Here is a 16,697-nt window from a genome sequence, read left to right as displayed (position 1 = left end):
TTTGCATTTCTCTGATGGCCAGTGATGATGAGCATTTTTTCATGTGTCTGTTGGCTGTATGAATGTCTTCTTTTGAGAAATGTCTGTTCATATCCTTTGCCCACTTTTTGATGGGGTTGTTTGTTTTTTTCTTGTAAATTTGTTGGAGTTCTTTGTAGGTTCTGGATATTAGCCCGTTGTCAGATGAGTAGATTGCAAAAATTTTCTCCCATTCTGTAGGTTGCCTGTTCACTCTGATGGTAGTTTCTTTTGCTGTGCAGAAGCTCTTTAGTTTAATGAGATCCCATTTGTCAATTTTGGCTTTTGCTGCCGTTGTTTTTGGTGTTTTAGACATGAAGTCTTTGCCCATGCCTATGTCCTGAATGGTACTACCTAGGTTTTCCTCTAGGGTTTTTATGGTATTAGGTCTAATATTTAAGTCTCTAATCCATCTTGAATTAGTTTTTGTGTAAGGAGTAAGGAAAGGATCCAGTTTCAGCTTTCTACTTATGGCTAGCCAATTTTCCCAGCACCATTTATTAAATAGGGAATCCTTTCCCCATTTCTTGTTTTTGTCAGGTTTGTCAAAGATCAGATGGCTGTAGATGTGTGGTATTATTTCTGAGGACTCTGTTCTGTTCCATTGGTCTATATCTCTGTTTTGGTACCAGTACCATGCTGCTTTGGTTACTGTAGCCTTGTAGTATAGTTTGAAGTCAGGTAGCGTGATGCCTCCAGCTTTGTTCTTTTGACTTAGGATTGTCTTGGCAATGCGGGCTCTTTTATGGTTCCATATGAACTTTAAAGCAGTTTTTTCCAATTCTGTGAAGAAACTCGTTGGTAGCTTGATGGGGATGGCATTGAATCTATAAATTACCTTGGGCAGTATGGCCATTTTCATGATATTGATTCTTCGTATCCATGAGCATGGTATGTTCTTCCATTTGTTTGTGTCCTCTTTTATTTCACTGAGCAGTGGTTTGTAGTTCTCCTTGAAGAGGTCCTTTACATCCCTTGTAAGTTGGATTCCTAGGTATTTTATTCCCTTTGAAGCAATTGTGAATGGAAGTTCATTCATGATTTGGCTCTCTGTTTGTCTATTACTGGTGTATAAGAATGCTTGTGATTTTTGCACATTAATTTTGTATCCTGAGACTTTGCTGAAGTTGCTTATCAGCTTAAGGAGATGTTGGGCTGAGACAATGGGGTTTTCTAAATATACAATCATGTCATCTGCAAAGAGGGACAATTTGACTTCTTCTTTTCCTAACTGAATACCCTTGATTTCTTTCTCTTGCCTGATTGCCCTAGCCAGAACTTCCAACACTATGTTGAATAGGAGTGGTGAGAGAGGGCATCCCTGTCTTGTGCCAGTTTTCAAAGGGAATTTTTTCAGTTTTTGCCCATTCAGTATGATATTGGCTGTGGGTTTGTCATAAATAGCTCTTATTATTTTGAGGTACGTTCCATCAATACAAATTTATTGAGCGTTTTTAGCATGAAGGGCTATTGAATTTTGTCAAAAGCCTTTTCTGCATCTATTGAGATAATCATGTGGTTCTTGTCTTTCGTTCTGTTTATATGCTGGATTATGTTTATTGACAATGTTGAACCAGCCTTGCATCCCAGGGATGAAGCCCACTTGATCATGGCAGATAAGCTTTTTGATGTGCTGCTGGATTCGGTTTGCCAGTATTTTATTGAGGATTTTTGCATCGATGTTCATCAGGGATATTGGTCTAAAATTCTCTTTTTTTGTTGTGTCTCTGCCAGGCTTTGGTGTCAGGATGATGTTGGCCTCATAAAATGAGTTAGGGAGGATTCCCTCTTTTTCTATTGATTGGAATAGTTTCAGAAGGAATGGTACCAGCTCCTCCTTGTACCTCTGATAGAATTCAGCTGTGAATCCATCTGGTCCTGGACTTTTTTTCGTTGGTAGGCTATTAATTATTGCCTCAATTTCAGAGCCTGCTATTGGACTATTCAGGGATTCAACTTCTTCCTGGTTTAGTCTTGGAAGAGTGTTAAGTGTCCAGGAAATTATCCATTTCTTCTAGATTTTCTAGTTTATTTGCGTAGAGGTGTTTATAGTATTCTCTGATGGTAGTTTGTATTTCTGTGGGGTCGGTGGTGATATCCCCTTTATCATTTTTTATTGCGTCTATTTGATTCTTCTCTCTTTTCTTCTTTATTAGTCTTGCTAGCGGTCTGTCAATTTTGTTGATCTTTTCAAAAAACCAACTCCTGGATTCATTGATTTTTTGGAGGGATTTTGTGTCTCTATCTCCTTCAGTTCTGCTCTGATTTTAGTTATTTATTGCCTTCTGCTAGCTTTTGAATGTGTTTGCTCTTGCTTCTCTAGTTCTTTTAATTGCGATGCTAGAGTGTCAATTTTAGATATTTCCTCCTATCTCTTGTGGGCATTTAGTGCTATAAATTTCCCTCTACACACTGCTTTAAATGTGTCCCAGAGATTCTGGTATGTTGTATCTTTGTTCTCATTGGTTTCAAAGAACATCTTTATTTCTGCCTTCATTTCGTTATGTACCCAGTAGTCATTCAGGAGCAGGTTGTTCAGTTTCCATGTAGTTGAGTGGTTTTGATTGAGTTTCTTAGTCCTGAGTTCTAGTTTGATTGCACTGTGGTCTGAGAGACAGTTTGTTATAATTTCTGTTCTTGTACATTTGCTGAGGAGTGCTTTACTTCCAATTATGTGGTCAATTTTGGAATAAGTGTGATGTGGTGCTGAGAAGAATGTATATTCTGTTGATTTGGGGTGGAGAGTTCTATAGATGTCTATTAGGTCTGCTTGCTGCAGAGCTGAGTTGAATTCCTGGATATCCTTGTTAACTTTCTGTCTCGTTGATCTGTCTAATGTTGACAGTGGAGTGTTGAAGTCTCCCATTATTATTGTATGGGAGTCTAAGTCTCTTTGTAAGTCTCTAAGGACTTGCTTTATAAATCTGGGTGCTCCTGTATTGGGTGCATATATATTTAGGATAGTTAGCTCTTCCTGTTGAATTGATCCCTTTACCATTATGTAATGGCCTTCTTTGTCTCTTTTGATCTTTGATGGTTTAAAGTCTGTTTTATCAGAGACTAGTATTGCAACCCCAGCTTTTTTTTATTCTCCATTTGCTTGGTAAATCTTCCTCCATCCCTTTATTTTGAGCCTATGTATGTCTCTGCGTGTGAGATGGGTCTCCTGAATACAGCAGACTGATGGGTCTTGACTCTTTATCCAGTTTGCCAGTCTGTGTCTTTTAATTGGACCATTTCGTCAATTTACATTTAAGGTTAATATTGTTATGTGTGAACTTGATCCTGCCATTATGATATTAACTGGTTATTTTGCTCATTAGTTGATGCAGTTTCTTCCTAGCCTCGATGGTCTTTACATTTTGGCATGTTTTTGCAATGGCTGGTACCGGTTGTTCCTTTCCATGTTTAGTGCTTCCTTCAGGGTCTCTTGTAAGGCAGGCCTGGTGGTGACAAAAATCTCAAAGCATTTGCTTATCTGTAAAGGATTTTATTTCTCCTTCACTTATGAAACTTAGTTTGGCTGGATATGAAATTCTGGGTTGAAAATTCTTTTCTTTAAGAATGTTGAATATTGGCCCTCACTCTCTTCTGGCTTGGAGAGTTTCTGCCGAGAGGTCTGCTGTGAGTCTGATGGGCTTCCCTTTGTGGGTAACCCGACCTTTCTCTCTGGCTGCCCTTAAGATTTTTTCCTTCATTTCAACTTTGATGAATCTGGCAATTATGTGTCTTGGAGTTGCTCTTCTCGAGGAGTATCTTTGTGGTGTTCTCTGTATTTCCTGGATTTGAATGTGGGCCTGCCCTACTAGGTTGGGGAAGTTCTCCTGGATCATATCCTGAAGAGTGTTTTCCAACTTGGTTCCATTTTCCCCCTCACTTTCAGGCACCCCAATCAGACGTAGATTTCAGACTTTAAATTGATGAAGTGGCTGGCATCAGTATTTCAGCACATGAGCATTGGAACTGAAAGTGAATTGAATATTTTCAGAGAATCAGAGTTAGATATTGTACTAATTAAGACATTCACATACTCAAAACCTTGTAATAACACCTCCTGATATCCTACTATTGCCCTAAATTTGTATAGAATAAATAATTATATGTTGAACAGTGCTTAATAACTGCAGTTGAATATGCTAGACATCACCTTTTTAATTTCAGGTCTCATCACCCTGTACCTCTGAAACCCTAAGAAATAGGAAGGGCCTTTGTTGAGTTTTTCTAGAAGAAATCTTTATTGTTTACTCTCGCTTTGCCCTAAAGCATAAGATATTTAGGTAGCAAGCTAGCTACTTTATCTGCATGGCACTAAGTATTGAGATTTTCCCCCAAGGCTTTGTATTTTTAAACCAATTTTGGAATTGGCCTTCATCTTGGGAGTTTTCCACTGGTATTGCAGCACACATTCCATTTTTCTTCCCACCTTTAGCTCTAGAATTGTAACCACTGTTTCTAATGTAATGGCCTACTTTTATGTCTTCAATTACATCCACAATATTACTTAATATTAATTTTATGATTGTTCCTTTTCCTTTTCAGTTGATGCATGTAATATATTCAGTTGAACAGAAATTGTCTACTCACTAAGAAAAATACCTGTGTCTTCCTCATCAGCTTTCAGTAAAATTTTCTCTAGAATATCTAGATGATAAAAGTTTTCCATCACTGGAGATTTTTTTTTTTAATACATATTTAGTCATAATTTAACACTTCAGTGACCACTTCTACTCAAGTGGACTGCACAACATTTTATGTTTGAACATTCATACTTAAATCACCCAAACTTAACAAACTTCCTTTTATGAATCATTTCTTGGTAAACTAAATTTTATCCTCTCTTTTATGTTTCTCCTCCAGTCTTAGAATAAATTACTTTAAATAATCCATTTATTAATTTCATTTCTTTCATGGCTACCTCTTTAACAGAAACTTCTCATTAATTTTTACCTTTTCCTAAATTAATTATTAGTTCAATAAACACTTTATTGAATATGGCATTTCTCTTTTTACTTTACCACATTAACGCTTCTCAGAAATCAAAAACTCTGATCAAATTTTCTCAATATTACAATAATATTAGTTTTGACTTACTGATCTTATTAGTATTAGTTAACAAATGTTTAATGTAATAGTTTAAAACTAGGCATTTTAATATATTATTATAGAGTTGAATCAAGTAAATTTATTACAACAAACATAAATTTAAGATACTACTTTAAGTTATTTGAATAAAGAATGCAAAGTAACACCTAGCTATTCTCATAGAAAACATAACAGTCAAATTTGGATTGAGAACAGTATTGAATAAATAGAAATTGTAGTACCAAATGAATGAAATATACAGTAACTTGCTGTAGACATTCAAAATTGTATGAATTGAGACATAAGTGTATATTTATATTTATACATTTTAGAGGAATTTATAAATGATAGATCTTTAAAGATATATTAGATACATCTACAGTATTTTGGAACACCACAAAAATGTGAAGTTGATTTCAAGAAGGAGATTAATATGTCCCTCACTGTCATGGACAGGGACCGATTATTGGGCACAGCTGACCACAGGTCCAAGGCAGTGTGGTAATTCTTACACTTTTACAATGGAAAAAAAATGCATTTATTTGCATTTGTTTAAATAATATTTTTACATTTAAATTAAGAGCCTGATACTCTCCTGGGCATAAGAAAGAAAGGAAAAGCATTTCTTCCTACTTCTGTATTGAATTAAGAGGATCATGGCATTGTCATCTAAAACAATGATTAAATAATAGTGCTGTATATATCTTATTTCTACCACTTATTCTGCTTCCCTGGGCAGATTATTTGAACATGCGCTTCCTCATTTTATACAGTGTATAATGTCTACTCATAGGATTCTTATAGAATTTAGATATGAGTATATTTTTATATGAAAGTACCTATACTAGGATCTAGCACAAAGTTTAGTGTTAACTGAACCTCATGTAACATTTCATATAAAAGTTGAGATAGAAAATTTTTGAAGCATGTTATAAAAATTAAGAATCCTTATGTATACATGAAATAATTTCATCTAAGAATTTTAAAATTACCTAATTTGATCTATTGTTGCAAAAAAAAAATAACAGATGGAAAGGTTTTAAAGTAAAATTAAGCAGATGAATAAATATCTAAGTATCTGTCCTAAAATGCTAGGTTTTGTTGTTGTTGTTTTCGTTTTTTTTTTTTTTTTTCCCATCTTGCAGTGCTACTATCTGCAAGAGAAGTGAGTACAAAAGACACAAGGGATACATAGAGTGTAGACCTTTCAAGTGAGAAATATTATATAAATATAGTTTTATATGCTCACCACCAGAAGAGTGTAATTTGATGAGTTAACCAGAAAAAAAAGTATTTTGCAAGTAATTGCATTTTTCTGATTTTCTTCACTATATGAAAATGCTTTTACATAAATTGATGCATAACCTGCAATCATACTTTTTATTTTTATTACATGAGATTTTAAGTGCACTGAGACATGCATGACACCATGCACAATTTTCCCAAGGCTTCTTTAATCCCTTTGTGCCACTTATCTTTTTCCTGTGTAGAGAAAGAAAGGGGTATATTAAAAGATTTTTCCTTTCTGAATGCCTCCATCATCATGGTTAATAAGGGCAACCTTGCACGTATATATGAGGAGAAATTCAATTTTAAATTGCTATAAGGTTCACCTTTGAATTTCACTGTGGTCAGAAGAATCCCATGACCTTTAAATTTGATGAAAAGAGAGAGCAGATATTAATCTCATTATTTTATTTTGAAGTCCTCCCAAAGTGGGTGACTCTAGACCACATTTCTGCAAAATGACAAGAGCAGTTCATCTAAATTGATCATTGTTACGGGAAGGACAATATCTGAAGATTTTAATATACCTTCAGTTTTTTATATCTCATTTTAATTCTCTCTGTAATAATTACTGTACTATTTCAGAGTTATTATTTTAGACAGTTTAAATATATGTCTTACAGTTATGCTACTAAATGTAATAACTTTCATTTTAAAGATTATAGTTTGTCCCCTTACAAAAGCCGAACTTATTTAGATATTCTAAAAGTGTTTATTGTGCCTCCTAGTAATATTTGTACACTCTTGCTTTTATACAAAGTTGTTCCCCTATGCTACAGAAAATTATAATTGAAACAAAAAATATTGTAGCTATACAATAATTACACAAACTGCTCAGGGACAGGATAAATTAACTTACCATGTGTTTCATACAGTAACATTCAGATGAGAATTAGTTACAAAAAATAAATAAATAAGCACACTCCAGGTACTGTGTAGGGAACTTCTACCTAGCTTATATTATCTTTTGAGCAATCATGCTGGGCTTGTATATTATTATTCTCATCCTCACAATAAGACATTGAACGATATTTGGTATAAGAACAAAGTCTGTAAGAATATAATAATAATAATGTATCTCAAATATTTCTTGAAGTGTGACTTGTGAATTACTTTTATCAGATTCACCTTGTTGAAATGAAGAATGCTGACCACAATCCCAAGTTACTTGAAGAACTCTCTGATATATGGGGCCCCAGAATCTGAATTTCAACATTTCTCATTTTTCATAATCATTATTCTAGCTTGGAACGTAAGGGAATAGCATAAGGGAATACCATAAAATATGCTGTAATTAAGAGCACTTATAGATACAACTATTATGGAAGTGGAAGAATAAGATTAAGGAAACAATTTAGCATTAAATAATGCTAGAAAAAAAGAGAAGTCAAATAATGTTAAATCAATACCCTTTACCATGCAGCTATTGACAGCAGGAAACTGCCAAGAGCAGTACCTTCATTTGATGATGTAAAGAAAGAAGGATAAATAATTATTTGAATAGTCAATAAGTATCTATTTATCCACCTACCTACCTGTCTGTCTATCCATCCATTTGTTCTTGATCCAATGATACTTAAAATTCACAGAATTGTTTAAAATGTTAAATAATTTACAGTTATATAGTGATCAGTACATAAGATAAAGCTGATTTTCATTGTCCTAAGACTAAAGGCAGTGGGAAACATCTGCAATTTTAACATGAATGATACAGAGCTGTTTGCTAGGGTGAGGAAAACAAAAAAAGATTGCCTAGCACAGGACTAACTTGAAGATAATTGTCCCCGGATGAATAGCAGAGAATAGTGGATTGCAACAGTACATATTAAAGATGACCAGTGCATGGACTATGGATTTTGCTTGAGGAATAATAAAAAAGGGATAGATGCCAGAGAAATTATAGTCAGCATGGCTATGCAAATAATTCAGCAAGGAATTGGACAGGAGATTTTGATGATCTGCACATATTTTATTTCTTAAATTCTCTGCCATTAATGGCTTTGATCATTGTAGTCTACTTAAAGTATGAAGATTTATGGATTGCTGTAAAGATGGCAAAAATACTTGGTCTTAAATCAACCACTGGAAGAACTTGTGGAGCAGCAAATGCCTTAAGTTATAATTTTATAAGGTAGGCAACAAGAATAATGATTTCTATTTAATAACCCAAAAGAGATTTTTTAAGACTGAGACAAATGCAGAACAGTGGAACATATTTTATCTTTGGCCATAAAACATTATTTTATAAGGAGTATAAGGAGAATGGCAAAGTGATCATCAGCACATTAAGATGTATAACTGTTAAAATTATTTCTCCAGTACAGTCTTTGAGGTTTTTTTCCAATATATAATAAGTAAAATATTCTGTAAAGATTATGAATTTAAATGGGCTCCCACAATTTAAAAGAGAAGAGGATTATGAACACTAGCAGGTGACTTCTTTTATCTATCATAAATACTGGACCCTAAGCCATGGATAAATTAGGAAATTATACCATAATATTAACAAACACCTGTCCTACTTAAATAATTCTAGAATCTGGAATAAGAATCACACTATCCTTATCCTCTTTATTTAAAAACCTCTTTCTGCTAATCTGGAGATCTCAAAATATAATTACTTTACAAATTATTAAAAATACGTGATGTTCATGTCAGAACCATAATATGATCAAGTAAATTTAATCTTCTAATTCTCAAGCAATTCCACTTTCTGACTTCAAAACTTTTCCAAAAGTGTACTAATGAGTCCCAGAGGTTCTTTTTTCAGTAACACAATAAAATATGCCTTGGGTCACTTATCTAAGATGAACCTGATTTAGTTTTTTTTTCTTTTAAATGAGGTAATGTATAAAGCAAATTTTGATATTTTAATCAATAATTCAAAGTAATTGCACACATGTAGACTTGTACACAACAGCTATTAATACATAATGAAATAACTAAGCAGTCAGCATTAGTTTTTCAGTGGAGCATATGAAATATTCTCGGGGGTATATTAGAAAGATTTGACAGATGTAAAGCTACATAACACAAAAAGCATTTCACAATCATTAGAATTCACTCCAAGAACATGTTTGCAAAATGTTCCCAAATATATTATTTTGAACTATCTGTGGACTGTTTCAATGATTACAATATATGAAGAATTGGAACATTTTTCTAGATCATTCATCTGCAAATACCACAAATTAAAAAGAAAAAACAAACATAATGATTTTATTTGTTGTTCACTTTATTCTAATGATTTGAAAATATCCTTATCTCATTACCTAACTTTATTAATACAGAGTTGTAGACTTGGCCTTAAATGCATTTATCTGTGTTAATGATTTACTTGTATTATGGTTTATAATAAACATGATGTATACAAAATTATATAATTTGTAAGTTTTTATGATGTGGCAACAAAAGTTGAGCTAATGTATGAGTGATGCCCTGAATCATAATATAAATAATATTAATTTTCATTTAAATCATGTTCCATATTCATAGTTTTAAATTTATCATTATTAATTAAATAACTCTTATCTAATAGTATCCTTATTGCCAATTGTGTTCATGTCTATATATGCTTCTTTGAAACACTTTTATGTTTATTATTTGATTTTGTCAGTAATAATGATTTTATGAGAATATTTGCCCATGTTTTAGGACAGCCAATACTGATTTTATGACTATCACAAATAATTCATACAGCATCATAGAAGTTTAGTTCAGGAAGCAGCCTCAGATATCAAAATTGGCTATGTCAGAATTGGCAGAGACACTAAAATTGCAGTTATCTACTTTGGCCCACCATGCCCAGAGAGTTACACTTGGAATGACTCTGGAAGCTGTTTTTTTATTGTGTACAGCTATTCTTGATATGGTGGTACTTGACAGTCATTTTAACTAAGAACTGAAGCCAATTAAATTGTTTCTCTGCGAATTTCCTGTGATAGATACACAAAGGCATCTTATGTTAGCCAATAGACATTGTTTAAACACAACTAAAACTGTTCCAGCATTTATTTTGATGCAACTAGCTAATTTCATAGTTGTGATTTATGTTTAAATAGTGGCTTTTAATCAGATCTATTATTCTTGTCTTCTATTTCTTATCATAGTGTCACAGTACTTACATGGGAAAAACGACTCCTCCCAATAAAAACTTGGGCACATTCTCGACTTCATGTTAATAGAAGAATGATTTAAAATGGGAAAGCCCTGTATTTTGTTATCTCTACTCAGGAGAGTAAAAACTCCACAGCTTGAACTATGAGACAGATGACTATTTGCTCTTTGGTAGTTAGTTCCACTCTGTACTTAGAACAACCAGAAAAACAAGTCACAGATACTTATAGAAGGATTTGCTTAACATGCAAACTCAATTTTTGTAAGTGGCCACTTGTAATTTTCCGTAACTCTCGAATTAATTTCCAATTCTTAATCAAGATTTCAATATCGCTATAAAATGTGCCAATTTTAACACAGAAAAAGTAAAATGTCTATAAATCTATATTTTAAAAAGTATTTTAACAAATGAAGTCCAATGAAAGTTACACTCAGCGTACTAACAATATGCAAGAAATCAGCAGAAATCTCTATGTAATATTCATGAATTTGTGCTGACTGGCTCCTGTAACATTTCATTTTGTTAAAATTACTACATTAGCAGACTGCTGGGCTTTGTTATTCACTGATCTGTGTTGTTTGTTGTTTGGATATTTTTAGATGCTCTACCAACTGGTCAGGCACACAGTGTGAAAGGCCAGCCCCAAAGAGCAGCAAGTCTGATCACATCAGCACAAGTAAGTTTCTCAGATTAATATTTTGGGTAATCTACACTGTATATAAATCATTTTAATCTCATTATTGAGTGAGGTGAGTCTTATGAAATCTTCATGGAATTTTGTAAGAGATTCACTGCCATTGAGGTGTTTTTTAAAGAGGAAGCACAGACCTCTCGTCTAATTACAGGCTCGTGTTCGTGTTCTTCTAGGCTGGGAGAGTTTATCCCAAATTTAGGGAGTTTTCAGAATGCCCATCTCCTAACCTGGCATAAGCTTTTCTTTGGAAATGTTCATCAGCTGCAAAAGTCGCAGATACCACAGTGGAAGTGAAAATACTCCAGGAAGAAAACTAATTCCATGTTTTAATTAGAGCAAAGTGTATTGTCTTGGAATGCATTTCAATGTGCCATGGGGGGAAAAAGACAGACTTTATTAGTTAGTCTGAAAGAGAAGCAAGTTAACAAGCAATTCTTAATGAAGATCTACATTGATTTATTGCTTCTTTATCTTTAAAGTATTGGTTTTGAAGTATATTAAAATATAGATCACCATTTTTGCAAATTTTTTTGTGCGGCCATAGTCTTAGGGTCAGGTGTGTCTATATCATCATTGTGTGCCTGTATACAGTTTCTGACAACCTGAAATGTTATAAAGTTTTTCAAAATAACAGTCTGAAATAAAGTTTGCAATTCACACATGTTGTCATTAATTTTACCATTAGTGAAAAACCTTTGAAACAATTGTATTGTCTATTGGGTGTAAATAAATTTGCAAAGGAAAAATAATATCCTTGATGGAAGATTGCTTACCTTAGCAAATTTTCCCTAGTCCTTTACTGCTGGTGAGAAGGATTTCATAAAAACAAGCAAAAAGCATACTGTTTCAGAGTTAGTGAAAAAGGAAAGAGACTATTAAAGTATAAAATATATTATTTTTGTACCCTAGAAGCAGGCTTCCCATCTTTGCTGATGTTCCCGTTTGTTGTCTCTGTCCCCAGACAGTTTTGATATCATTGTACAATTTTTCCCAATTTAGAAGTTAATTTGGGTTTATTAAGCCTGGGCATCTTTGAAAAATGGAAAATAGGTCTAGAATAAACAGTCTTGGCATGAATATTTAAATTTGGATAGGTGAGGTGAGGTGATTTTTGGTTATGGAGCATTTTGAGTTGATCTTAGAATTTGTGTGCTCTCCTTAGGTCAAGGGAGGGAGAGGTCATAGGGAAGCTATGAGCATATAATTGTAGGAATAGGACACTGGGAATTGGGGAATTGGTTGATAAAAGGTTAGCAGTGGCAAAATGTGTCTTGCCTAATTTGATATGCAAAAGAAAAGAAAAAATACTTTATATCTCTTCCCAGGATTTAGGGATCAAACTATTATTACCAGTAATAACTCTGGAGGCATACTAATTTATATATGGTTTTCATAAACTATTTGCAAAACTCAACAATCATTGAGAGCATTAATGAAAGAAATGCATTTGAAGTTATCAACCTGTAGAACATGCTTCCTTTATAAATTAGGATTTGAAAAGATGCTTTAGCCTTTTTAACGGTAGTTTCTTGATGATCAAATATAAAAAAAATACATAGCCTTTTTAGAGCATCAAAATTTTTTTTAAAAATTTTTAAACTCTGACAAGAAATAGCATGGAATGTGTATTGAATTTGGAAATTTTGTATAAGCGCCATCCACAAAGGGAAAGTTTGGTGTTTGGAAAATGGATTGGAGCTGGAATGCTCCAGGCATTCCTGTTAGAGAGTGGGGTCTCCAACGATTTGCATGGGCAAATGTAAGAAACTGGTTTTAATTACATGCAACAGTTCTGAAGTAAAGAACATCAAATAGGGGAAAGAGTTGCAAATAGTTGTAACCCTTTCCAAAGATTCTGAAGCTCTTTCTCCCATCACTAATTTAAAGTCATGAAATTTAATAGAACTATCAATGCATTTTGAAAGGGCTATTAGCTACATATTTGTCAAATTATCACAGACTTGAGCAAAGTTGACCAAATAATGACTCTATTAGACGCTTATCATCAGACATTTATGCTTAGAGAAACTTGACTCAGCAGCTCTGAAAGAAGGGAAAAGGTAGTTAAACTGACCTTTCCCATGAAAGAGGATTACTTTTATTCTTTTGGGTAAAATCTAGTGATTCTGAATGGTTGTCAAACCTTCCCCAAACTTGAGCAGAAGTCATCTACCCAATAAGAAAGATGAAACTTTAGGAATGTGTTTTCAAATCTGCATTTCCATCATCAGTGGACCTTCGTTGGCGTAGGCCAGAATACACTGCCTGTGTCTGCCTAATTACTATCAATTTATACAGAGATTTACTTTTCTGATTTGTACATGGTCTTCATAATCATCTCTGAATAGTGGTAGTGATGTTCACTGGCTTCTGATGTTTAAACTATCTAAAAAGCAGTTTGTGGAATTAGGCAGATCTATTATCTAGGGCTTTGTGCTCAGGTTCCATTTTAAAAATTTAATCTGACTCTTCTGAAGATATTTTGAAGAGTTTTAAACTCAGGATGATAACATATTCATTGTATACTTCTATTTTAAATTTACATAAAATTTTAAAATTTACATAAAATTGAGCATTGAATGATCAGTGTTTGAATTGTGTTATTTGTTGTATCTGCTGAAATTATGAAAGATAAAAATATATCCAGCATTTGTGGTACAGTAGAGTTGCTGTATTTTACTATAGTGACAATAGGGGCAAGATGTCTGTTGGGGGTCATTGTATCTCTTTTTCTACTTTGTCTTTATCATTTTATATCATCCATTATATTTTAATAAAAAAAAAACCTGGTTATATTATACCAGGAATTATAAATTTGCAAATATAGAGATATAACTGAAAAACGCAACAAAATAATGTGTTTTTTTTTTTTTTTCATTTCTCCCAAAGCAAAGGTTTATCAAGTCTCTGCTAAGTGTCAAGTACTGCACTAGATTCCAGAGACAGGTCAGTGAGGAAGGCAGACAGTGCCTCTTCTCACGAAGCTGAGGTTCTAATGGAGTAAACAGCAATAAAACAAGGAAGCAAATAAAAAAGGAAATATTCAAATTTAAAGAGTAATTGTGAGTTTTGATTGGCCCGTGAAGGAAACAAAAACAAAAACAAAAAGATAAAAAGGGCAAAGATAGAGACTGTCACGGGAACAGTGGGGTCAGGAGTGCTTTCTCTGAGGTGGTGATACTTCAGCTGAGACTTGAGGCTCAAGGTACAAGAATAAAGAACAGCAGATACGGCCGGGCGTGGTGGCTCACGCCTATAATCCGGGCACTTTGGGAGACCAAGGCGGGCGGATCACAAGGTCAGGAGATCGAGACCATCCTGGCTAACACGGTGAAATCCCGTCTCTACTAAAATAGAACAAAAACTAGCCGGGCGTGGTGGCGGGCGCCTGTAGTCCCAGCTACTCGGGAGGCTGAGGCAGGAGAATGGCGTGAATCCGGGAGTCGGAGCTTGCAGTGAGCCGAGATCACGCCACTGTACTCCAGCCTGGGTAACAAAGCATGACTCCGACTAAAAAAAAAAAAAAAAAAAAAAAAAAGACAGTAGGTACAACAACCGTGGAGCAAGAAAGAGTTAGACATGTCCAGCAGACTGAAAGAAGACCAGTGTGCTGATATCAAGAGGACAAGAGTGGTACAAAGTGAAGCTAGAGATACAGGACCAAGATGATAGGCAGCCTCTTGAAGATCACTGGAAGGATCACCTTTACTAAGTTGGAAACGTATTTTCTTTACAATTTTTAACATTACAATATACCAAAATGCTTAAGAGAAAGCATGCTAATTTCAACAAATATATATACTCCACACTTATACATATCTATAAACATAAACTTAAGAACATGTCAAAGGAAGTCATTGTAATTATGTAATTTACGCTAATACTGTTCTAGTGTAAATTTGATCAGTAAGTAAAATGTTCTCTCCCTCTGACCTTCATGATACTGAACACTTCTGGTTTCTCTTCTACCTCTTTTGAAGCAACTCTTTCTTTGTGACATTATTTTCTTTCTATTCTGCTTGATTAATTTACCTGTTTATCACTAGATACTCTCCCCTTGTCCTGGATACACTTTCCTTGCCAAGACATAAATCCTTGACATGAGTTATCAACTCTGTTGGTTCCCTAAAATTCCTGTGCTCGATATTGATTTGTCTCCTAAGTCTGAGACATATATTTCACTGCTTGCTTGATATATCTGTATCTGTATCGTCTATATTCCACAGTGATCTCAAGCTCAGTTCCCAAATGATCTCATCACCACCCCCTAACCACAGTCATTTTCATATACCTTATTTTGCCTGTCTGTCCATATGGATGGCTGAAAGGTGGTGATACTTTAGCTGAGACTTGAGCCAATCCACCTGGCTATGGAAACAACACTTAAGTTCCATACTTAACCTTCTCTTTGCTTTCCTAAGTTGAATCAAACAATAAATTCAGTAGATGTTCCTTCCTAAATTTTATTCAACATCATCTTTTTAAAAAGAAAAAATAGTACAATTGCCCGTCTGATTTATATGACTTGCACACTCCTTCACAATCTCACCTCTGCTTTCCAGTGTAGTCACATCTCCTTCCAGCACACTCCTCCCACCCCAACTGTTTTTCCTTAATCGTAATCCTCTTGGCCTTTAAAGTCTCTTCATGAACTACAGAGGACTTGCTCCTTAAGCCTCAGAGACACACTAGTCCTCCTCCAGCCCAGATCTAGTTGGAGGCACCTCCTTTGTATTCCCAGAACAGTGCATACTTCCCTAATACAGCATTCATGCTACTATAATGAATGAACTCATTTGTTTCTCATCTTCTGTTATACATCAAGCAACGTAAGAGAAAGGTCATTTTATCCTCAGTATGGAATAGAGTATACATTGAGGGTCTGGAGCACAGCAAGCACTTAAGATATATTTGCTAAATAAGAATGGAATTTATAGACCCTATGATATCCTAAGGACTGCACTATTTGCAGAACAAAGAGAAACAGATTGTGCCCTCAAATATCTCAAAAACAAACTGATACAATATATTGTGAGAAGTGCAAAATAGAAGCATGTACAGAGTGCTATAAGAACATGTGTTTTGACTGTTTATTAAGCATGTATGTAGCATTTTCTATGATTGGCATAATCCTATCTATAATACTGTATGGTAACTATTAATGATGATACCCATATTATAGATGAGTAAACTGAGACAGATATAATTAATGTGCCTAAGTATATGTTGGTAATGAATAGTAGAAGTGAGGTTTGAATAGAGGTATCCTGGCTCCAGAGTCCATTATCTCAACTGCTGTGCTGTACTAGCTGTCCTATGGAAAGGGGCTCTTCAGCACAGCACTTACAGTTCTTTCTTCTAATGGAAAAATGTTGCATGATGAGGTTTCAGAACTGTGTTGCAACAAAGACTTGCTCTACTTTTTAATGAGAAACTTGTTGAGATATCCCCTCCACCCTTAATAAGTATAGAGTTTACATTTTTCAACCAGTTTCTAAT

General features: G+C 34.3%; 1 protein-coding gene across 1 annotated transcript in view; it reads left to right on the top strand.

Annotated features, from left to right (window-relative positions):
- LRP1B (LDL receptor related protein 1B) overlaps positions 1–16,697 on the top strand; it is a 1,963,100-nt gene that overhangs the window by 1,936,138 nt on the left and 10,265 nt on the right. The window contains exon 87 of the mRNA XM_025404289.1: positions 11,104–11,180. Coding sequence (XP_025260074.1) covers positions 11,104–11,180 — 77 coding nt within the window. The remainder of the gene's footprint in view (positions 1–11,103; positions 11,181–16,697) is intronic.

This window comes from Theropithecus gelada, chromosome 12, assembly GCF_003255815.1.
Source record: "Theropithecus gelada isolate Dixy chromosome 12, Tgel_1.0, whole genome shotgun sequence".
NCBI classification, from domain to species: domain Eukaryota; kingdom Metazoa; phylum Chordata; class Mammalia; order Primates; family Cercopithecidae; genus Theropithecus; species Theropithecus gelada.
The sequence above is the reverse complement of the archived record's forward strand: the minus strand, read 5'-3'. Positions and strand labels throughout refer to the sequence as shown.